This window comes from Trichosurus vulpecula, chromosome 2, assembly GCF_011100635.1.
Source record: "Trichosurus vulpecula isolate mTriVul1 chromosome 2, mTriVul1.pri, whole genome shotgun sequence".
NCBI classification, from domain to species: Eukaryota; Metazoa; Chordata; class Mammalia; order Diprotodontia; family Phalangeridae; genus Trichosurus; species Trichosurus vulpecula.
Genome location: NC_050574.1, coordinates 123,193,713 through 123,218,957, shown reverse-complemented (window position 1 = coordinate 123,218,957; position 25,245 = coordinate 123,193,713). Strand labels below are relative to the sequence as shown.

The 25,245-nt window shown below is 42.1% G+C and overlaps 1 protein-coding gene across 1 annotated transcript; it reads right to left on the bottom strand.

Moving 5' to 3' along the window:
* Window positions 1-13,294: 13,294 nt before the first annotated feature.
* On the bottom strand, window positions 13,295-18,176 carry KCNE3 (potassium voltage-gated channel subfamily E regulatory subunit 3). The gene is made up of 3 exons (XM_036745721.1): window positions 18,130-18,176; window positions 17,168-17,273; window positions 13,295-14,188 (listed from the first exon to the last, which is right to left on the bottom strand). The coding sequence occupies exon 3, from the start codon at window positions 14,134-14,136 to the stop codon at window positions 13,837-13,839; it is 300 nt and encodes a 99-aa protein (XP_036601616.1). The 5' UTR covers window positions 14,137-14,188; window positions 17,168-17,273; window positions 18,130-18,176; the 3' UTR covers window positions 13,295-13,836.
* Window positions 18,177-25,245: the final 7,069 nt, after the last annotated feature.

Sequence of the window (25,245 nt, the reverse complement as noted above, 5' to 3'; positions counted from 1 at the left end):
TTGCCTGGGGTCACAAAGCTAGTAAGTGTCTGTGGCCTGATTTGAACTTGTGGTTGTCCAAATGTAGAATAAGATGCCTGGAGTAGGGATTACGGAAAGGAAGTGATGAGTTTCCCATTACTGGAGATCTTCAACAGGATGGAGACAGGTAGTGACAGAGAGGAGCAGTGAGCAAGTCCAAGTAATAGGTGATGTTGGCAGGTGGTGATAGAGACAGGAGGGAATAAAGACAATTAATCAATCAATGATTGTTTATTATGAATCTACTATGTGCCAGGTGCTATGAAGGTGTGACTATGGGTGGGGTCAACCTAAAGACTCTTGAGAGTAAGGAGAGCCCTGCCCTAGGGGAAGCGTGTATGCAGGTTTTTACATGGTGATAGACTCATGACTCTTTTCAAGGCATGTTCAGGACAGTGGAAAGGGCTCTGGACCAGGGAATAGGAGACTTTGCCTTATCTCAGCTCTACCACTAGTTCACTGACTGACCATGGGAGTCAGGGAATCCCAGAATCCCTGATCTGAAAGGGACCTCAGAAAGCATTTGGTCCAATTTTCCTTCTAATAGAGGAACTCTCTCTATAACTTCCCATTCGAGAGATCATCCAGCCTCTGCTTGGGCACCTCTAGTGATGGGGAGTATCCCTTTCCATTGTGGGATGCAGAACCATAGAATCTCAAGAGTTGGAAGGTACTTACAGAGGCTGTCAACTCTAACCTCTACTGGAGCAAGAATTGTCTACCACATACCCAACAAGTGGCCATTCAGCTATGGTTTAAACACCTACAGTAACAGAAGAGTCATTCTCTCCAGAGGTAGCTCATCTCATATTTGGATAGCTCTGGTAGTGAGTTTTTCCTTGCTTCAAATCTGAACTTGGTACTATTCAGTCATTCAGTTGTGTCTGACCCTGTGAACCCATGGACCATAGCACGCCAATACTGTTCATGGAGTTTTCTTGGCCAAGATACTGGAGTGGTTTGCCATTTCCTTCTCCTCAAACCTAAACTATCTCTCTGCAACTCCAACCCATTGCTCTTGTTTCTGCCTCCTGAGGCCAAGTAGAATGTTTCATACCTCCTCCACATAGCAGTGGACACCAGTCATATCTCCCCTGCCCCCCCCCACATCAAAATTTTTTAAAAAATGTTTTACTGATACTTAAAAATAAAGTATATTTTTCATTTCCCAAATCTCTCCCCCACCCCCGTATAACTCTCTTTTGTAACAAAGCAAACCAACATATTAACCACATCAGTTGGCATGCGGCTTCTTCCACACCTGTAGTCTATCACTTCTCTACTGAAAAGAAAGATGTATGTTGCATAATTGGTCTCTTAGACTAAAGACTGATCATTGCAATTGATATGAATTTTGATGTCATTAGATTTTTTTCTTTTCATTAGTATGTTTATTGCATAAGTTGTTCTTTTGGTTCTGCTCCTTTCACTATGCATCACTTCATACAAATCCTTCCGAACATCTCCAAATTCTTCATATTCATCATTGCTTAGGACACAATAATATTCCATTATATCACAACTTGTTTAGTCATTCACCAGTGAAGGATACCCACTTTATTTCTAGTTTTGTGCTGTCACAAACTATCACTATTTTGTGATACATGATACCTTTCTTTCTATCTTTGTCCTCTTTAGTGTGTATGTGTAGCATTGGGACCACAGAGTCAAATGATGTGAACAGCTTAATGGCTTTCTCACATAATTCCAGACTGTTTTATCCCTAAAGCTTCTTTTCTTCTGACTGAACATTCCCATTTCCTTCAACTTATCCTCCTATAGCATGAATCTCAAGACTTTGTATTTTTGGGGTTGTCCTTCTCTGGGTACTCTCTAACTTACCAGCATCCTTCATAAAATGTGGTGGCCAGAACTGAACACACTATTTCAGATATGGCCGGGTACAGTGGCCAATGACCTCCCTAGTCCTGGATGCTGTGTCTCTCTGAATGTAGTATAAGATGACATTAGCTTTTCCAAGGTTGGGTTATCAAGGAATTCTTACTCATATTGGGCTTATATTGGTCCTAGTTCTGCCCTCGGGGGTCACATAGAATAATCTGCTTCCTCTGTCTGAGGATAACGCTTTAAATACTTGAAAATACCTACTATGTTCCCCTTAAGACAGTCTTCTCTCAGTTAAATATCCTAGTTCCTTTAAGCAATCCTGTATGGTAGTGTGATTTAGGAAAATTACTGGCTTTGGAATCTGGAAATCTGGGTTCTTGTACCAATTCTTCCACTAAAGAAAGCTAGATGTGGTTAGGAAGAAGGCAGGGAAGGTAGAGTTTGATGGGACGATAGGGATACTACAGGGTCCTAGAGAACCCAGGACAACCTTCTTTCTGAAAAGTGTACAACAGAGACTGAAATATGAGTCAATGCAGCTATCTGAGAGCCTTTCCGTGTGGGATGAGTAGGAGGTGGGGTAGGGGGTTGGTTAGAAGAAAGGGAAAGAAAGCAGGTGGTGTAACAGAAAGAGCTGTGGACTGCGAATTCAAACACTTTGGTTTAGGTCCCAACTTGGCCACTGATTTATTTGTTTGTTAGGGGTGTGTGTGTGTGTGTGTGTGTGTGTGTGTGTATGGTTTTGTACTCGTTTTCAAGCAGAATTTCTCTGCTTTGTTCTCTTAATTTTCTTCTCTTTTTGTCTTCTGAACTTTTATTGTCTGATCTGTGATCTATATTCTTATTTATTCCTGCTATAATCTCTGTATATTTCTCACGGAGTTAAAGCTTCCCAAGTATTAATTTTGAGTTTTTCTTCTAAAAATTTCTATTGCCTATATAGATCTTGTCCCATCGTTCCCTCAAGTTTTTTTTTTCCTGTTCTGTCTCACTCTTAGCATTATCACTTCATGAGAGTAGCAGTCATGTGGATAAAAACAGTATCCCATGGTAAAAAGTAAACAATATGCCAAATTTAGTGAGCCAATTTTACCCCCTACCCTGTCCAGGATCATTCTTCCCATTCACTATAGCATCTCACCTCTAGGTTTATACCCCCAGCCCCTCAACCTTTCTTGTACTAGCTGCCTACAGGAGCTCCTATTTCCCTTCTTCAGAGAAAATTTCTTCCTAGTACATACTTCCCCCCAGATTAAACCTATTAGAAGGTGACACTGGCCTCCTTGTTGTCCCTCTCACAAGACTCTCCATCTCTAGACTTTGGTCATTTTCTCTGTCTGCTCCTCTCTGTTGATTTATCTGTTTGTGCTCTAGGTTTTTAATTGAATTTTCTTCCTCTTTAAATCTTTGGTGTTTTAACTTTTCATCCTTATTCATCTATTACTCATTTTATGACTTCTCTCCATTTTTATGGTGGGTGTAGACTAGGGGCTGCTGAAGCCAGTACCTAGCCTGTCTGTCTATATGGCCATAGAATACATATGTATATGTTTTTTTTGCCTGCTTGTTATGTGAAGCACCATCAACCACATTCCTGGGATAGACCAGAAGGGGGCACTCTGAGATCAGACAAAAAGACCATTCACATGAAGAAAAACGAAGAGGGGAATGATGAGCCCACATTTCCTGAACCCAGAGAGGAGATTGGGGGTACATGGATGTCTCACTCCTCCACTAAATGTTCACTGAACTCAGGACCCTGCCTCCAAACTAGGATCCTACTCACAGGATCCCAGGGTCCTGACCATAGCCAACAACGCGGTATAAGGGAAGGAACCCTAGACTTAGTGCCCCAAATACCTCGGTTCATGGATCACTCGTTCACCTTCTTGCTCATCTTTCTGACTTCCTTATTTCTGTTGATAGCCCCAGCACATCTCCAGCCCCCAGGCTCAGAAGTCAACTGCGATTTCTCTCATTACGAATCTGCCCTCTGGCAAGTCAAGCAATTTCTCTGAGCCTCAGTTTTTTCCTAAAATGGAGAAAGATTAGATTGTAACATTAGATTGTAAATTCCATGAAGTCAGGGACTGTCTTTTTGTATCCCCAGCCTTAGCACAGTGCCTGGCTCATAGTAGGCACTTAATAAATGTTTACTGATTGATTTGATTAATAATATTTCCATAACCTACTTCACAGCGTTGATGTATGGAAAAAGACTTTTATAAGCAATAGAGATCATCTAAACCAGGGGTCCTTACCTGGGGTTTAAAATTTTTTTAATAACTGTATTTCAATACAATTGCTTTCCTTTGCAATCCTCCATACTTTATTTTATACACTTAAAAACATAATTCTGAGAAGGGATCCATAGGCTTCACCAGATAGACAAAGGGGCCCATGACCCAAAAAACCCTGATCTAGTTCAACTCTAAAAATAAAGGTGTTAGGTGCTTTGCTCACTGTAGCAGAGCCCAGGTCTTCTGACTTCAAACTTAGTACTCTTTTGACTACATAACATTATCTCATCATGTTAATTTTCTTTTCCTTCCTTCTTCCTTCCCTCCCTCCCTCCTTCCCTTCCTCTCTTCCTTGCTTCCTCCTTTCCTTTCCTTTCCTTTCCTTTCCTTTCCTTTCTTTTCCTTTCCTTTCCTTTCCTTTCCTTTCCTTTCCTTTCCTTTCCTTTCCTTTCCTTTCCTTTCCTTTCCTTTCCTTTCCTTTCCTTTCCTTTCCTTTCCTTTCCTTTCCTTTCCTTTCCTTTCCTTTCCTTTCCTTTCCTTTCCTTTCCTTTCCTTTCCTTTCCTTTCCTTTCCTTTCCTTTCCTTTCTTTTCCTTTCTTCCCTTCCTTCTTCCTTCCTTCTTTCCTTCCTTCCTCTCTCTGTCTCTCTTTCTCTCTCTCTTCTTTTCTTTCTTTCTTTTTTTGGTCTAGACTTGTGATTTCATTAGTGTGAGGGATCCCTGTGTGGAAACTCTCCTACCTATGTAGATCATAAACTAGTCTGTAACTTGTCATTTTAAAGAGTTACCTAGAAAACAGAAATTAAGTAAATTACCCAAGGGTCACATAGTTTAGCAGCATGTATCAGAGACAGGACTTGAATCCAAGACTTGCTAAGTCCAAGGTCTACTCTCTATCCTCTGTACCAGATCACTGCCCCTCACTCATTTCAACTAGTAAATGTTGGTTGAATTGTGAAACATTTGGCTTAATGGTTAGAGAACCTATCTCTGACAAGAGAAACTGCAGAATCTCCAAGACTTGGTCACTGGTTGGATGAAGGTAGGAAGAGAATGAGAGAAATCACAGTCAATTTCTGAACATGAAGGGTTGGAGATGTGCTGGGGATATCAATAGACATAAGGAAGTCAGAAAGATGAGTAAGAAGAGTGATGAGTTCTGGTTTGGACGTGCCAAGTTTTGTGAAGCTAATTCAGTAATATCGTAGCTACTTCACTAGTGCTGGCTGATATTATTGCAGGGGTGTGCTGGTAAAAGTTTAACAACAGGACCTCTAAAGAACATGCATGCTTGGTATACTTTTCAATTAAATCTGCATTATTAGCATTTTCTCCATTGTGGGGTCCAAAATTGTCTAATCTGAGGCAAAGCTGCAAGCCATTGACGATTCGTTAAAGGGACCCTTCAATGAATGGGACCTCAGATCTTCCTCATGATCTGAGATGGCTCCTTTCCCCAGGGCTTAATTTTTGTAGGTCTTGATACCCAGACACTTAGAAGAGGCAAAGTAAAATGCAGAGGCTCATTGGTTGATAGACTTTGTTTTTGACCCTCCAGGAAGGGCAGAAATGATCCTCACAGGATGTGCAAGGCAAGGGTCCTCTCCACTAAGTGGTTATAAGATGGTCCCCTGCTCATGTTGGGCAAAAAAAAGGTGATCTGGAGGAACCGAAATAAGTTGGGGGACTTTCCATATCACATCAACACATCCAACCCACACTGGGTTTGGTCAATCAGCCATCTTGTGGTTAGGCAAGAAAACTTCATAACTGGTAAATAAATGGTGAACAGTGAATTCATAGGTTTTAAAGATTGAGGCCTACTATAACAAAGACTCTATCTTATCTAATTGTTCCTATATGATATGTGTAAAATATGCATTAATGCATGTTATTCTTATATTATTAGTTGACTAAACTGACTAAATGCATATTATTAGATGAGTATATCACTAATAATTGCTTGCAATCATTACCCCTATGGAATCACACCAAACTGATTAATGCTGATTGGAACAAAATAGAAGTCTAATTAAAATCATCTTTGTTGCTTTTTTAAGTCTAGAAATCAAGAAAACAATAAATCAAGTCCTCACTTATAGCCTTTGCAGATTTCCAAGGTGTAAATATTCACACTGAAAATTTAACAATTGACTCTAACGAGTCAGTTCTAGCTGGTTCCAGCACATACCCCATCCTAGGTCTTCTCCTCTCTCTTCCCAGCCCTACCCCTGCCCCCACTTTCTACCCCTTCCCCCAAGTTGGAGTTGCTTTTTATCTTCCAGAGGAAGAAGGTACTAGTGCTGAGCTAATGTTGATGACTAATGGCATTAAAAATATAAAACTGATATGTAAAAATTTTATGGGACATGGATATGTATCATGGCTAGGGCTGGAGGAATATGTGTAGTGATAGTTTTTCAGTTCCACTTCCACATATATCAGATCAATTTTATTCTGAACCTAATCACAATACATATGCCCCCTGGGAACCTGAAGCCTGTATGTGCTACACTCCTGTAGGTTATGTCAGCAGAGCACAAGCGCTGGCCAGTCCTCTCAGACTGGAAGGGCTTCACATACAAATCCAGCAGGAGATTTAGTGCTTGAGCTAAAATTGAGAGGCTCATAACCATAAGGCTGGCTACCGTTGGCCTGGATTATTTCAACAGCCTTCTGGTTGATCCCTCTGCTCCATCAAAAAAGTGAATTTCTTTTTTTCCCTTAAATTTCTTTCTTTCTCTTTTTTTAGTTTTCAATATTAACTTTTATAAGACTATGAGTTCAAATTTTCTCCCCTCCATCCTCTTCCCCCTCCCCTAGACAGCATGTAATCTGATATAGGCTATACATGTACAATCATATTAAACATATTTCCACATTAGTCATATTGTGAAAGAAGAGTCAGAATAAAAGGGAAAAACCATGAGAAAGAAAAAAAAGAAAGAGAAAATAGTATTCTTCAATCTGTATTCAGACTCCATAGTTCTTTCTCTGGATGTGGATAGCATTTTCCATCATGAGTAAAAGTGAATTTCTTTTTTTTAATTATTTTATTTATTTTTAGTTTTCAACATTAACTTTTATAAGACTTTGAGTTCTAAATTTTCTCCCTCCATCTCCACCCCCTCCCCTAGACAGCATGCAATCTGATGTAGACTGTACATGTACAATCATATTAAACATATTTCCACATTAGTCATGTTGTAAAAGAAGAATCAGAACAAAAGGGAAAAACCACAAGAAAGAAAAAAAACAGAAAAAGAAAGAACAAAGGAGAAAATAATATGCTTTGATCTACATTCAGATTCCATAGTTCTTTCTCTGGATGTGGTTAGCATTTTCCATCATGAATCTTTTGGAACTGTCCTAGATCATTGCATTGCTCAGAAGAGCTAAGTCTAACAAAGTCAGTCATCAAACAATGTGGCTGTTACTGTGTTACTGTATTCTCCTTGTTCTTCTCACTTCACTCAGAATCAGTTCTTTCCAGGTTTTTCTGAAATCCATTTCTTATGGAACAATAGTATTCCATTACATTCATATACCACAACTTGTTCAGCCATTCCCTAACTGATGGGCATCCCCTCATTTTCCAATTCTTTGCCACCACAAAAAGAACTGCTATAAAAATTTTTGTACATGTGGGTCCTTTTAAAAGTGAATTTCTTAAAAGGCAGTTTTGACCAGGTCAAAATATCCCCCATCACCTTGCTCCCTCCCCTCCAGGCCTTCCTTCTCAATAAAGTTTAGTGGCTCCCTATTACCTCCAGGATAAAATACAAAATCCTCTATTAGCTTTTTTATTTTAAAAATTGAAAACACTGAGTTGATGTCTTTCTTTACATTACCATATTTTCCCCAGTATCTCTCCCCTCCTCCTGCCAGAGAGCCATCCCATATAAGAAATATTTTTAAAGCAAAAAAAAAATCAGCAAAACTGATCAATACATTGAAAAAGTCTGAAAATATGTGCAATGTACTATACTCACAGATCTTCCACTTCTACAAAAGGGTAATGTGGGGGCTTCTCATCTCTTCTTTTGAGCCTTGCTGGTTCTTCGTAATTTTGTAACATTCAGTTTTGATTATTTTGTGGTTGTTCTTTCCATGTACTTTGTTGTAGTCATTGTATATATTGTTTCCTTGGCTCTGCTTACTTCTCTTTGCATCAGTTCATAAAGATCTTTTCATATTTCTCTGTATTCATCATATTTTTTACAGCACAGTAGTATTCCATTACATTCATGTACCACAATTTGTTTAGCTATTCCCACCTAGTCAGAGGGTATCTACTTTGTCCCTAATTCCTTACTATCACAAAACAGTGCTGCTATAAATATTTTTGTGTATATGGGGACTTTCTTCTTACCAATAGTTTCTTTGGGGTATAAGCCTAGTAGTGAAATCTCTGGGTCAAAGGGCACGGACATTTTAGTCACTTTATTTGCATAATTTCAAATCACTTTCCAAAATGGTTGTATCGATTTACAGCTCAGACAAGGGATGTGTAGGCCAATCTTCCTACACTCTTCCAACATTGACTATTCCCATCTTTTGTCATCTTTGCCAATTTGAAGTCTGTGAGGTGAAATCTCTGTGTTGTTTTGATTCACATTTCTATTATTAGTGAGGTGGAGCATTCTTTAATATGGTTGCTTATGGTTCGAAGTTTTTCTTTGGAAAACTATTCATATCCTTTGACCACTTACCTATTGGGGAATGACTTTTGTTTTTATATATCCACATACACACACATACACACACACATATACACACACATATATATAATTACATACATATATACACACATACACACATATACAGAGAGAGAAAGAGAGAGAGAGAGAGAGAGAGAGAGAGAGAGAGAGAGAGAGAGAGAGGGAGGGAGGGAGTTTGAATCTCAGATGTGCTATTTACCTGTGGGACCTTGGAGAAGTCACGCAATCTCTCTGGCTGCTAGGTGGCGCCATAGTGCCTGGAAATGGGTGGGCCTGGAAACAGGTCCAGCCTCAGGTATTTACTAGCTATGTGACTTGCAGGGGTGGTGCAGCTGTAGCCTCGGGGCCACAGGTGGCCCTCTAGGTCCTCAAGGGCAGCCCTTTGACTGAATCAAAACTTCACAGAACAAATGCCTTTAATAAAAGGATTCTGTCCTGTAAAACTTGGACTCAGTCAATAGACTGCACCCAGGGACCTAGAAAGCCACATGTGGCCTCAAGGATGCAGGTTCTCCACTCTGGGCAAATCACTTCCCCTTTGTCTGCCTCAGTTTCTTCAACAACAGGGATAGTAACAGCACTCATCTCCCAGGGTTGTTGTGAGGATAAAGTGAGCTAACATAGGTAAAGTGCTATATGACTGCTATTATTATTCTCTGGGCATTAGTTTCCTCATCAGGGAAATGAGGGGGTTGAATTAGATGATCTCAGGGTCCCAGATTGCTCAAAATCCTACCTATCATTGAATAAAGTACAAGAATGCTTACATACATACAAGAAGACTTAGCTTCAAAAAGCTCCGCTTTAGGCTTTGCCATTCATTAGGCATGTGATCTTGGGCAAAGTCATTTAACTTCTGTAAAATGGGCTTAGTAAGCAGTTTCACTCCCTTCCTCATAGGGATATTATGAGGAAAGTGCTTTGCAAGCCTTAAAATGTTATAAAAATGTGAACTGGTAACTTTCTGTATATCTAGCTGCATATGCATGCCAGTGTATGGGGCATGACTGGCATGTGTGTAGTGGTGGTCTCCCAGCTCCACCTACCCTTATGTTGGGGGGGGTAGAAATTTGTCTCCCTGTAGCTCCCCTCCCAACAGCCCCCAAGTTCTGCTCTCTGGGATTACATAGAACAGGATTGCTCCCCCACCCTATGTTAACTTCTCAAATACCTGAAGTCAAATCAGAAAGCATTTCTTATGCACCTAGTATGTGCAAAACACTGTGTTAAGCATTGAAGACAGTTCCACATTCCCCTAACTCTTCTCTAGGCTGAATAGAGTAACTTGATGTCTCTGAGCCTCAGTTCTTCATTTGTAACATGAGGGGCTTGGACTAGATGCTGTCCAAGGTTCCTGCCAACCGTTAGTCTATGATCCTGTGAACTCACATTTATACAGGTGTCCCCAAAAAATCTTAGTACAATTTAAAACCTTAATTATATTGATATTTTGGGGGCAGCTAGCTGGCGCAGTGAGTAGAGCACTGGCCCTGGAGTCAGGAGGACCTGAGTTCAAATCTGGCTCAGGCACTTGACACAAGTACTAGCTGTGTGACCTTGGGCAAGTCACTTAACCCCAATTGCCCTGCCCCCACCAAAAAAAATTATATTAAGATTTTTTTAGACACCATGTAGAGTGCTTTAAAGTTTAAAGACGCTGTACAGACATCTCATTTGAGTCTTACAGCAACCCAGTGAGAGTTCCCCATTTTACAGATGAGAAACACAAGATTTTTAAAACTGAGAAAGGCCACACAGCTAGGTGGGTACCAGAGGCAGGATTTGAACCCAAGTCTTGCCAACTCCAAATTCTGTGCTTTATCCCCTGTAGCATATTGCTTCTTGGAGAAACATCCCAGGTTCTTTCCACTAATACTCAAAAGGTATGGTATCTCATCCGTTTTCCATGGTAGCTCTCCTCTACATATGCTCCAGTTTGCCAATGTCCTTAAAAGGTGGCCTGAAACTTGTAAGAAACAAGCTTCTTACCAAGAACTCCATGAAGCCTCTGGTGAGTCAGGAAGGACTTTTATTTAACAGTCTTGCAAGAGTGGCCCCTGACAATAGGTGCAGCCATTGAGACAAATACACAGCTTTTTATTCCCTATTCCTGAATTCGTGGTTTCCTCTTGTTTCCCCATTGGCTGGGTACCACAGGCCCCCCTTAATATCTGCCATTACCTTGCCCCCTTCCCCTCATTTTCTTTGTAATTTCCAGCTGCCTTGTAAGCACCTGCATCTTGTTTAGCAACTTGGCTTTTATGCAAAAGTGACTTCCTTTTTTCCCACAAACTGAAAACAATACTTTAGATTGGGATCCTGAGTTGGACAGTGAAACTACTACCTCTTTGAATACTAGGCCGGGCTTGTATTCATGCAGCCTAAACTCTATGTAGGAGTCAGGTGATCCAGATTCTAAACCTGCCTCTACTATATTTGGGAGACCAACCTTGGGTATTCACTTTGACTCAGTTTGTCCATCTGTCAAATAGGAGGAATAACCCCTCAGCACTACTTACTTGCAGGGAGTTTCTATGGATCCAATGATAAGGCACATGAAAATAAGATTTAAAAGAAATGAAGCATTACACAAGCTTGAGGGATTATTTTCCTTTTTCTTTAAATTAATTTATTTAATTTTAGTTTTCAACATTCACTTCCATAAACTTTTGAGTTTTAAATTTTCTCCACCTCCCTCCCTTCCATTCTCCCCAAAACAGTGTGCAATCTGATAAAGTCTCTACATATACAGTCTTATTAAAATATTTTCACATTAATCATGTTGTAAAGAAGAATTAGAATGAATGGGAGAAGCCACGAGAAAGAAAAAACAAAACAAAACAAAAAAGAGAGACAACAAATAGTATGCTTTGGTCTGCATTCAGACTCCATAGTTCTTTCTCTGGATATGGACAGCATTTTCCATCATGAGTCTTTTAGAGTTGTCTTAGATCCTTGCATGATTGTTATTATTTTCAACAGAAGAGGCCATTCCAGTAGCCCAGTCCACTGGCTCTCTCCTCTCTGCCTCCCCTTGTGCCCCCAGTCTTCTCTTTTCCCTTACTGACCCAGTGTGGCTGCCCAGCATCAGTCCCCTGTCCTTCTGACCAATTTCTTACTGGACAATCAAAGGTGACATCTGGAAGCCTGGTGGGTAGGAACATGGCTCTTTCCATTCCAAGACAACGGAACAGTGGAAGTGGTGGCCAAGGGCATCTGGCTCAGTGTGTCCAATGGTTATCTTAGCTACTTGCTCCTGAAGCCTCTGCTGGGATTTCTAAAACTCTGAAGGCATATGATTGTACGTTGTCCTTCTTCCTCTCTCTTTCACACCCTGATGGTCATCTTCCCAAAGTACAGTTTTTGAGAACCCATCTCTCCCCTGTGGCTCCAAATAGCCCACAGGGCAAAGTTAAGACTCCTCACTACAGCATTCAAAGCCTTTTAGGTCTTGGGTCTGCCCTCCCTTATGGGTGCTTTCTCGTACTGCTCCCCATCATGTACTCCATGCCTTAACCAGAATGAGTGACCCACAGTTTCATCCTTCCCCAGCATTTCTGTGCCCTGCTCACCCACTATTCCTTTTATCTGGACTTCTTTCACTTCTCTCAGTATGTGTTTTGAAACCCTTAGAAATGTCAGGCTCTTCCTTTAAATTAGTCCTTAATTACGAAGGAGAAGAAGAGCTTGAGACTGCTATTCTTAGGACCAGCTAAATCAGCAGAGGTCATTTATTGTTATCAGAGCAGCATGTGGCATGCCCCGGCTCACTCCTGCTACCCAGATACAGACAGACAAAGAGAGCCATGATCAGGCACTCACATCCTCTTGGGACACCCAGATGGTATCCAGACCCTGAGTTGTGAAACTCATGGACGGAAAACCCAGAGAGTTAACATTGACTCACAATGAGGAAGTGCTGACCCCAGAGTCTAAGACAGCTGCAGTGGGGAGAGATCCCCAAATTCCTTAGTCTTGATTCTATTGGCTATGTCCACATGCTGTGCCATGCCTCTAGGCCTCCCACTGCAGATTTGGCTGCTTTCAAGATCACTGTCTTTCATAGACCCCTTTTTGCTCATTGCTGCTAGGATTGCTGTTTATCCTTCGTTTTCAAAGAGGACAGGAGGTGATGCCATAATATGCAAATGAATTGGATTTCAGTGAGGGAGGGCTGTGCAAAGTCACCAGCCTCACTTTGTCCTCCAGTGGCCAAATACACATCAGGATGACTGGAGATGGCCCCAGATGCTGCTGGGAAGATGCTTGTCGACAGCAGTTAATTCCTGGAGTAGATTGCTATCAGGTCTTTCAACTGGCTTTCCTGAGTCATGGCATGCCTGTCTCCTATGGCCCAAACCTTACTTTCTATGATTGCTTTGCCTGAGATACACATATGCACAAACACACACACACACACACACAAAATTTAAATGCTGCCTCCTCTTCCAGGAAGTCTTCCTTGGTTCCCCACCTCCACCCAGATACAAACCTTTACCACTCCCCAGCTAGAAATGTTCTCTCTTTTGAGCACCTCTGCCCATCCAGCCCTGTGTCTGTACTTTCATTATGGTCCCGAGCACATTCTGCTTTGTATTATGATTATCTGTGCACATGCCTCCTTTTCCAGAGTATAAGGTATATGAGAACATGGACTATGTCGTATTCTTTTCTGTGTCCTCCATAGGTCTGACTATGGCACTGCAAACAGAGCAGTAAATGTTTGGTGAACTGAATTATATATGGGAGCACTGAGGAACTGAGTCACCTGTGTGTTCTAAGGCAAACCACTGTCCCAATCTGGTCTTTAGTTTTCACAATCTGTAAAGTGAGAGGGTTGGACTTAATGTGGACCTAGCTCTAAATCCTAGGGTGAACTTTGGGGTAGCCAGATTCAACCTCGGAAATCTGAAAGGCTGCAAACTTGGCATTCCGCTTCCCAGCAGGGGCCTCGAACCTCTGCCAGCCTCAGAATGCTTGAGTCCACCTCCTTGCCATCTCCACAGCATCAGATCATAGACACGCGATTCTTGATGTAGACATGGTAGGGGTCACTGCGCTTGTCCACCTTGCGGGAGCGTGTGTAGCCCAGGATGAGGCTGCCTACTGTGGCAGCGAAGAGAAACATGACAAAGAGGATGTACATGTAGGAATTGTCATTTCGGCCAGCATGGGTCTGGTTCCCCAGCAGCGGTCCTGGCCCTGGCCCTGGTCGACAAGGAAGGCTCCTGTGTAGTGTGGCATTCAGCGCTCTCAGAACTGCCTGCAGACTCTCGTACCAAGGCTCTGTCCCATTGGGAGTCTCCATGGCCCTAGGAGGCCTCAGCAGCAGGGTAGGATGAGGATGCTGAACTCACCAACTGATGGGAGAAAGAGAGGGAGGGAGGGAGGAAGAGAGAGAGAGAGATTTCTCTTCTTTATTTGAAACCACATCTAACCTTATCTAGGTGGCTCAGCAGATAAAGCACTGCATCTGTCATCAGGAAGAAGTGAATTCAAATCTACCCTCAGACACTTACTAACTGTGTGACCTTGGGCAAGTCGCTTAACCTCTGCTGGCCTCAGTTTCCTCAACTGTAAAATGGGGATAATAATAGCACCTACCTCCCAAGGTTGTTGTGAGGATCAAATGAGTTAATACAGGTAAAGTGCCTGGCACATAGTAGGTATTTATAAATGCTAGTTCCCTTCCACCTTCCTTAAAGGTCCAAATCCAGTCCCACCTCTTCCAGGAAGCCTTCCTAAACCACAGAGCCCTCTCCCTTCATTGCCTTCTACAGCCCCTAGATTGGGGGCTGCTAACCTTTTTTGTTTCTCTCAGAACCTCCACTTTAGGGAACTTGCCCAGACCAGCCAGGTTCCCTCCTTCATCGCTCTCTGGGTTCCACTCTGGCCTCTACCAGGCCCTTGAAGGTACCTTCTTGCACCCTCCCCAAACCCCTTCCACTTTTCTTTTTTTGTTTTATATGTGGTTCCCCCCACCCATTAGAATGTAAATTTGAGGGCAGGGACCATCTATCTGCTTGTATTCCCAGTGTTTAGCAAAAGCTAAGCTCTTATATATAAACTCTTTATAATGTTTATTGACTAGAATGGCTCTTGGGGTTGGGGGGTAACTTTCCATGGTAAAACAGGGTAGTTTCCTAGACAGAAATTGGGAAGTTCTGAGGTCAGGTGGCTTTTGGGGGAAAGATAATGAGTTTTTTTTTTTAGGACATACTGAGTTAGAGATGTCTGTGATACACTAAGTTCAAAGTGTCCATGGGCATACAGTAAGCACTTAATAAAGTGCTTGTTAACTTCAGTGTCCAGACACCTTGAGCAGATTGATAAATTCTATGGACCCCTTCTCTGTACCATCATGTTTTTAAAAGCATCAGATAAAATACACAGAATCCTATGAAATTACAAAGGAAACCCATTATATTGAAATCTGGTTACAAGAATATTTTTTAAAACAAGTCTGCCGATGCCAGGTTAAGAGCCCTTCCTAGAGTCTGAACCCCACAGAATTGTACTGTATTCTGTTTCCAGTATCTGTGTCTCTTTTTTCTCCCATCTCCTCTGATGTAGCCAAGAAAGGGGCTGGCTACACTGGGGGTAATTACAAAAAGACTGGCTCACAGATGAATTGGGTGCAATGTATCTATTATGGCATATTCTGAATTCTGGTCAATATTTATAATTTACAATATTTACAACTTTTTAAATTGGGAGGAATATGGTATTTCAAAAAGGATTAATATTAGTTTCTAGACTTTGGTCAGTCTGAGGTTTGTGTGACCTTGGGAAAAACATTCTTCCTGTATGGGCCTCAGTTTCCTCATTTGTAAAATAAGGAAACTTGTGTGACCTTGTCCAAATCACTAAACTCCTCTGGATTTCCACTTCCTCATCTGAAATAAAAAGAGGGTTGGAAAGGGTTGTAACAACTCAAAAGTGCTAAGTATATGCTGGTTGTCATTTGTTATTGTTAATAATATCCTATTCTTATTTTTAGGGGCAGCTAGGCGGTATGGTGGATACAGTGTTGGGCCTGGAGTCGGCAAGACTTGAATTCAAATCTGGCCTCAGCTGCATGACCCTGAACAAGTCAGTTAACCCTGTTTGCCTCTGTTTCCTCATCTGTAAAATGAGCTAGAGAAGGAAATGGGAAATCATTTCAAGAATCTTTGCCAAGAAAACCCCATGAGGGGTCGCAAGGAGTTGGACACAACTGGAACGACTGAACAAGGGCGAAAGGTGAAAGCCAGGGCCACTTGTCAAGGGACTCGGATTAGCTCTAAGTGGCCCAAGGCCTTGGGATAGGCTTTTTACAGAGTATCTCTCCCAATATCTCCACTTTTCTACTCAGTATGAGATGTGCCCATAATTATAATTATCCTGGAAAATCATGATGATAGTCTTTATTATAAAGTCTTTATTATAAAGGTCCTCCCACCTTTGCTTTCTCCCTTCTCCATTCCATCCTGTATCTACTACCAGAATGATCTTTCTTATGCAGCGACTCCTTGTCTTCTGAGTAAAATTCAAATTCCTTATTCCGATGTCCAAAGTCTCCCACAACCTGGTGTCACCTTACCTACCTTTCCAACCTTGCCACAACCTACTCCCCTACGCACAAGTCAAAATGGTTGATTCTGTTCCCCAAATCCACCCCAGAATTTCCCGTCTCTGTCCAGGCCATTCTCTGTGTTTAGAATGTTCATTCACCTTTTTTGACCATTGAATTCCCACCCATTCTTTATTGTGTGTGGTTGTGTGGTGTGTTCTTAGTTCTCATGGAGGACCATGACATCGGGGAGATGATGACATGACTTGCAATTGAATTGGATTTGAGTGAGGGATACCAGGAAGCTTTCCCTGATTTCTTCCCCCACTGCCATCCCCTAGTTATTAAGACTTCTCTCTCCTCAAGTTCAAATGCTCTGTGACCCAGGGCAAGTCACTTAACCTGTCTGCCTCAGTTTCCCCAACTATAAAATGGGGATAATAATAGTACCTGCCTCCTGGGATTGTTGTGAGGATCAAATGAGGTAACACTTTATTTATTTATTTTTTTTTGCAGGGGGGAAGGCAGGGCAATTGAGGTTAAGTGACTTGCCCAAAGTCACACAGTAAATGTGTCAAGTGTCTGAGGCCGGATTTGAATTCAAGTTCTCCTGACTCCAGGGCTAGTGCTCTATGCCACCTACCTGCCCTGAGATAATACTTTAAAAGGGCTGATAATGAGTTTAGGGCAATCCAGTTTTCAGGGGGTATTTGTGGTTTCACAGGAAACTCAGGAAGTCAAAAAGAAATCTTTAAGAAGAATAAGAGGAACAGAATTGTAATCTTACCAAGAGACCATGGATCTTGTGAGGAAGGGGAGAGGAGCAATGGGAAGACCTTTGAGCTGGAAATCAGTGGGCCTCCATACGAAGCTTGTGGCCTCAGTTTCCTTTTCTGTAAAATGAGAACTTTGGATTAGATTTGAAGGGCCCTCTCAGCTCTGGATTCATTGTTCTATATTCTCTTCAAGCCCTAATATTCTATGTTCTGAAGTCCCTCCCAGCTCTGAAGCATTCTGTCTGCTTTCATGTTCTATGTTCTAGGGCAAGAATGACCCTTGTTCTGCAGTTCTTTGTGTTCTATGACTTTGAGAGACTGTGGGGCAGGCATGAGGGCTGAGCATCATTCTCAGTATTCCTATAGTTAAGTCGTCCTCAGGTTAGGGCACCTCTGCCCCCGGGGCTCACAGTTCTACTTTGCAAGGATCCAGCCCCTTGCAAGGGTTGGTATTGGAAGAACAGGGTTCTAGAAAGGCCTGACCGAAACAGGAGCAGAGGTGAGCAGGAGGACAGAAGATTGTTGAAGGAGAGCCCAGAGAAGATCAGGTCATGGAGCAAACAGAGGGATGAAGACTGAGGAGGGATGGGGGCTCTTCGAGGAGACTCGGGTGGGGAGGGGCCAGTAGTAGCAGGGTATTAGAATTGTAAAGGGCAATGGGCTCCAAAACAGGAGATCTAAGTGAAAGGAGAGGCAACTAGGTGCTATGGTAGATAGAGTGTAGGTCTTGGGAGATAGGGAGCCCTGAGTTCAAATCCCGCCTCAGACACTTACTAGCTGTGTAATCCTGGGTATGTCATTTAATTTCTATTTGCCCTGGTTTTCTCATCTGTAAAATGGGGATAATAAGAGCACTTACCACCCAGGGTCATGGTGAGGATCAAATGAGTTATCACACGAAGCTCCTTGCAAACCTTAAAGGTTATATCAGTGATAGCTATTATTATGTTGTAGTACCTCATTGAATACTTACAAGTTTGGTGGCGTTGAGCAAGTTCCTTCCCTGCTCTGGGCCTCAGCGTCTTCCTCTGTAAAACCAAAAGGTAGGCTAGATGCTGGACCTATGTATGAACCCCGACTCCAGCTCCCTCACTTCAATCTGGTTCTGGTCCTGTTTTCATACCTGTGCTCTCTCTCTCTCTCCTCTCCCCCCACCCCTCAACTCCAGGATGCCAGAACCTCTTTCTCCAGCCGGGTGAAGAGGTGGCAATGGCAGAACCTGACCTCATTATTGGATGACAGAAGGAGCAAAGAACCATGGGCAGGGGGAGAACCCTCCTCAATGATACTGCTGAAGGAACAGCTAGCATTTATATAGTACTTTACATGGTATCTCATTTGACCTTCACAACCTCCCAGTGAAGTCAGTGCTATTATCATCTCCCTTTTACAGATGAGGAAACTGAGGCTGAGACAGGTAAAGTGACTTTCCTGGGGTCACACAGCTAGGAAGTGTCTGAGGCAGGTGTTGAACTCAGGCCTTGCTGACCCTACACACTGCACAATTCAGCTGGGTGGCCAAGGCTACCTCTCTAAAGACAACAATCCCTTTTCTTTTTTTTTTTATTAAGATTTTTTATTTTTAGTTTACAACGCTCAGTTCCACATGATTTTGAGTTCCAGATTTTCTTCCTCCTCCTCCCCACCTCCCTCCCCAAGAGGGCATGGAACCCGATATATCTTCTACATATAACTTTGCATTGAACTTATTTACACAATAGTCAAATTGTAAAGACGAATTATGATCAATGGAATGAATCATGAGAAAGAAGAAACAGAACCAAAACCAAAACCAAAACAAAAGAGAAAAAAAAAAACAAAAGTAGAAAAGGATAGCAAGATCCCTTTTCTTTCACACTCTCTTGCTGATAGGGACCTTGCTCGCCCTGCTGTCTTGGAGAAAGACACAGATTTTGCTTTCAGGAAACCCCTGTCTTAATGGGGAGATAGCTGCTGCCTTCAGAGAGCCTGATGGTCTAAGGGGGATACATGGTCCCTGTTCTTGGGGAGCTCCACACCCCCTCCTGGAGAATCAGCTTCTGCCCTAGTCTGAGGGAGATCTGTAACAAGTGTGAAGATAGAAAGAATCACCAAGCCTTCTAAAGAAGATTCCTATGAAGTGGAGAGCCAGACTTGGGGGAGAAAAACTATGCAGCCTCATAGGGTTAGTGTGGGAAAGCTTTTTGGAAGAGGTCAGTGATTTGTTTAGAAGTCAGGGCCACGTGCACTAGGGTGAACAGCCCCCAGTCCTCTGTCCAGCATCAGGGTTTTGCTGTCCTGCCCCACTTCCAGGGGACCAATAACAACTGCTTTCAGTGTCAGGAAGGAAGCAGCCCTCTGATCCTCCACAAGGCCTCTCACCCTATTCCGACTTCCCTTTTCCGTAGCTTCTTTCCAGTCTTGATCTAACATGAAGGAACCAAGACTTCCCCCTTTCCCTTCCTCCTTATTGCTACACCCTTATTCACCGTCCCCTAAACATCCCAGGGTCACTATAGTCTCTTTGCTCACAAAATGCCCCATGCCTGGAGTGACCTGGGATGGGGGGAGAGGGAAGGTCATCTTCCCTTCTGCTGACCCTATATGCAAAGCCTCATCAGCTTTCAAGACCTAATCACATTCTATCTCCCCTTAGGATCACATCTAATCCCAACCTCTCCTTTTTATAAATGGGGAAACTGAGGGTCAGCCAGGAGAAAGGATGTGCCTAGATCACACAAAGTCAATAGTAGAGCTAAGCCCCAAACCAAGGTCTTCTGGCTTCCAAGTCCTGGGATCTTTCTACTTTGTCCCACTCGGCTTCTCCCTCCCCTCTCTTTGAGCTCCTACCAAATAAAATGTCTGAACCAATTTAAGCAAACACTAACCATCCACTTACTGTGCACAAAGCATTGGGCTAGCAGGCAACTAGCATTTATTAAGCACTCACTATGTGCCAGGAACTGTGCCAAGCACCAAGGATACAAAGAAAGGCAAAACATAGTCCCTGCCCTCAAGTAGCTTACAGACTAATAGGGGAGACAACGTGCAAAAACCTATGTGCAAACAAGGAGTATACAGAATGCACTTGGGGCAATCTTAGAGGAAATGCACTAAGATTAAGGAGGACTAGGAAAGGCTTCTTGCAGGAGGTGGGATTTTAGCTAAGACTCAAAGGAAACCAGGGAAGCTAGGAGGAAGAGATAAGGAGGGAGACAGAGTGCCTGGTGTAAAGAAAAGCAAGGAGATCAGTGTCACTGGATCTAAGAATTTGTGTAGAGGAGGGTAAAAGCTAGATGGTGCAGTGGACAGAGCACTGGGCCTGGAGTCAGGAAGATCTGAGTTCAAATTCAGCCACAGGCACTTATTAGTTGTATGACCCTGGGCAAGTCACTTCACCTTGTTTGCCTCAGTTTCCTCATTTGTAAAACGAACTGGAGAAGGAAATGGCAAACCACTCCAGTATCTTTGCCAAGAAAACCCCAAATGGGGTCGCCGAGAGTTGGACATAACTGAAACGACTCAACGACAAAATTATAAGAAGACTGGAAAGGTAGAAGAGCTAGGTTTTGAAAGCTTTAAAAGTCAAACAGAGGATTTCATTTTTTATTCTGGGGGTAACAGGGAGCCACTAGAATTTACTAAATAGGGGAAGTGACATAGTTGGACCTCCATTTTTGGAAGAGCAATCTGAGAGCTGAGTGGAGGATGGACTCGATTGAGGAGAGATTTGAGGCAGGAAGACAAGCAAGCAGCCTATGGGCTGGGGAGGGAGGGGGATGTTTTAATAAGATAAAGTCTCTGTCATCATAATGGAGCTCTGTCTTTACTATGGAATCAAACATAAATATAAATAAAACATTATGCAGGATAAGCATATCAGGGAGGTACAAAGTGACCCAGAGAGAAAGGTCATTACTAACTAGGGAGGACAGAGAAGGCTTCCTAGAGGAGGTAGTCCATGAGCTGAGGTTTATAAGACTAGAAGGAATTCAACAGGGAAAGAGGGAGAGGGAGGGCAATTCATGCTTAGAGAAAAGGCACCAAAAGGGGGAAAACTCCAGGTCATTTTGAGACTCCATGAAGTTTTCCATTCAATCCATTTGTACTTAATTAACATAAGTAGTTATTGGTGGATTGGGGGTGGTGGTGGTGGTGGTGGTAGTAACTGTACTATGTAGTATCCAATTATAGAAGTAGGTGTCAGATTGTAGCGGTGAAATAGTAAATAGAAAGTTGGTCTTAAAAGAGAGGCTCATAGGAGGTAAAATGGATAATTTTGATTATATAAAGTTGGAAAGGTTTTACACAAATAAAAGTGGTGAAAATAAAGTTAAAAGAAAAGTAGGAAACTGGGGAAAAAATCCTTCTCTGATAGAAGTCTGATTTCTCAAATATATAGGAAACAGAGCCAAATGTATAAGAATGACAGCCATTCCCTAACTGATAAATGATCGAAGCATATAAAGCCACAGTTTTCAGAGGAAAAAATTAAAGTTATCAATAGTCATATGAAAAAATTTGTTCTAAGTCATTAATAATCAGAGAAATTAAAACAATTCTGAGGTGCCACCACACAGTCATCAAATTGGCTGAGGTGATAGAAAAGGAAGATGACAAATACTAGAGGGGAATATGGGAAAATAGGTATACTAATAATGCACTATTGGTGGAGCTGTGAACTCGTCCAACCATTCTGGAAAGCAATTTGGAACTATGCCCCCAAAGTTACTAAACTGTGCATACTCTTTAATCCAGATATATATATATATCCTCAAAGATATCAAAGAAAAAGGAAAATGATCTATATGTACAAATATTTATAGCAGCTCTTTTTGTGGTGGCAAGAAGGAATGCCTATCAGCTGGAGAATGTCTGAACAAGTTGTGGTATATGATTTCAATGGGATATTACTGTGCTGTAAGAAATGATGGAGAGGGCTTCAGAAAGACTGGGGAAGACTTGTATGAACTGATGCAAAGTAATACAAACAGAACCAGGAGAACAATTTACACAGTAACAGCAATATTGTAAAGATAATCAATTGTAAAAAGACTTAGTGACTCTGATCATTAACTACAATGACCCACAATTCCAAAGGGGCTCATGGTGAAAAATGCAATCCACCTCCAGAGAGAGATCTGATGGATTTAGGATTCAATTGAAGCATACTTTTTTCTCTTTCATTTTTTGAAAAAGAACATGGATAATGCAGAAATTTGTTTTGCATGATTTCATGGGTTTTGTATTTCTTGATTTCTCAATAGATGGGAGAGTGAGAGAATCTGGAACTGAAAATAAAATAAAGTTGAATTAAAAAAAAAAAAAGAAAAGAAAGTTGACTTTAAAGTCAGGAAGCCTTGAGTGCTAGTCCTGCCTTCGACATACTGCTTGTGTGATCCTGGGCAAAAGCCTTAGCCTCTTAGTTCTCTAGGCAATTTCCTAGGCCTATAAGTTACAAAGAAGATGCATATCTACATCAGAAGAGGGAGTTTCCTCACCTGAGAGTTCCCCATACCAATGGAATTCCAGGTCCAGTCACACACACAAATGCATAAATGAATATGTATGTATATGTATATATACATACATACATACACACATACACACATATGTATGTATGTATGTATGTATGTATGTTTAAAAATTAGGGCACCTAGGTGGTGCAGTGAATAGAGTGCCAGGCCTGGAGTCGGGAAGACCCGAGTTCAAATCTACCCTCAGATGCTTACTAGATGTGTGACCCTGGGCAAGTCACTTAACCTTATTTGCCTGTTTCATCTGTAAAATGAGCTGGAGAAGGAAATAGCAAACTACTAGTATCTTTGCCAAGAAAACCCCAAATGGGGTCATAAAGAGTCAGATATGACTGAACAACAACAAAATATTTAATATATATAAGGCACATATACATGTATATATGTATAGGGGTGTGTGTGTGTGTTTTCTTTGATAGCAAGCCGTTTTGGTCTTTGTCCAGTGCTCTACATTGCCTGGTTCAAAGTAGGTGTTTAATAAATGCTTGATGATTGGTTGATGGATATCAGGAAAAGTTAGTGAGCTATCTGAAAAGAAAAAGGTAAAGAGTGGATCAGATAGAGGGGGTGGGGTTAATCCCAGGAAGTGAATTTTTAAGTGGCCTTTGAGGACAATAGAGTGCCTCAGACATTTAATGCAAAAGGCAAACATTCCGGGTCCAAGTCACCCATAACACCCCCTAGTGTGTGCCTAGGGACTGGGGGTTGGGCTGCACTCTCACCCACGAACCTCAAGCCACTCCTTAACAGACAGCCTACGTATAGTCTTCCTTCCATTCATACCATACTCCTTTCTCAGCCTAATTTCTCAGATTAATTTTTATCTTCTGTCCTCGCCTCCCTCAAGTCTTTTTTTCCCTTTCCTTCCCAATCAAGAAAGCTCCTTGGGCTCCATCCTCCCCAACTGACAGCATCTGCTTTCCTCCTCGTATTCCTCGTACTGTCATATTGCCTTATATTGTCATACAGTCATATTCCTCATATAATCTGGAAAGGGTCTTAAAATCAGAAGACTTGGGTCCTAACCTCAGTTCTGCCACTGACTTGCTGTGTGTGCAGGACTTTAGGCAAAGCACTTCAAGGGGCAGCTGTGTGACTTGTCTAGTTAAGCTAAGGAGGTTGGACTGGAAGCTCCCTGTGGGCCCTTCCGACTCTCAGGTACTATGGCCCCCCTCTAACATGGTTTCCTCGCCTGTAAAATGGGGACAGTCAGTTTTGAGAAACAGCAAGTTGTGTAGTGGAAAGAGTTCTGAGCTGGATTTTGAGTCAAAAGATCTGGGTTTAAGCCTCAGCAGTGCCACTTAAAGAGTTTGTGACCTTGAGAAAGTCACTTAATGCCAGTGAGCCCAAGTTCTCCTCAGCCTCCCTTCTTCCCCCTTCTTGAGAAAACAGGCTCAAAGACACTAAATGATTTGCTAACTTAATGGAGACGCTAATGTAGGGCCAGGGTGAAAATCAAACAAGAGGAAGTATTGGGAAAGAGTTTTGAGGAGTAGAAACATCTGTGTGAAAGTGAAAGGAGGCCCTGAGAATCTCAAGGTGTTTTGCTCCTTTCAGTCAACACCTCTTTAGTTCTTTCCTCTTTCAAAGGCATTCAGACTGGATGGAGTCCTATGGGGTGGGGTAAGGGTGTGACAAAAAGACAAGGATGCTGAAGAATTTAGCTGGTGATCTAATGAGTTTAAACATCCCAGTGCAGGACAGTGTTAGTGGGCTGGACTGGCCGTCAGGAAACCTGGGTTCTAAATCCTGATTGGTTGCCACTGGCTTGCTGTGTAACCTGGGACAAGACATTTCCATTTTAGGGCCTCAGTTGCTCCATTTGCAAAATGAAGATGTGGGAGGAAGTAGTGGACTAGATATACTCTAAGGTCCCTTCTAACTTTGACTTAACATTCTGTGATTTCTGCTAGTAGATACCCAATACCTGCTTTCTCTTTACAGGAAACAAGTCAGAATTGGGAATTCTTTTTTTCTGTCTTGGGAAGGAAAGAGAAAGGTATTCAAAGAGCCACTAATGTGGATAGAACATTGAGCCTGGAGACAGGAAGGATGAATTCACATTCAGCCTCAGACACTTATTAGTCATGTAACTAATAAAGGGGAAAGGGAATAAGCCTTTATACAATGCCTACTATGTGCCAGGTACTGCGCTAAGCTTTTAACGAATATTATTTCTTTTGATCCTCACAACAACTCTGGAAGGTAGGTACTATTTTTATCCCCATTTTCCAACTGAGGAAACTGAGGTTGTGACTTGACCAGGGTTGCACAGTTAGTGTCTGAGACCAGATTTGGGTAGGCAAGTCTCTTAACCGTTGCACCGGTTTCCCCAACACTAAAGTGAGGATATAGCACCTACCTCACTGGGTTGTTGTAAGGCTCAAATGAAGTAATATTTGTAAAAAGGCTTAGCCTGGTATGTAAATGTCTATTCCCTTATTTTCCACTCCATCCCTTCCCCTCAAAGGGGAAGAAAGGGTTCTAGTAATTTACTCAAGATCATAGAGCAAATTCGTGGAGGAACTTAGGTCTGCTGGCTTCTAGCCCAGATCTCTTCTACCACAGCAAGG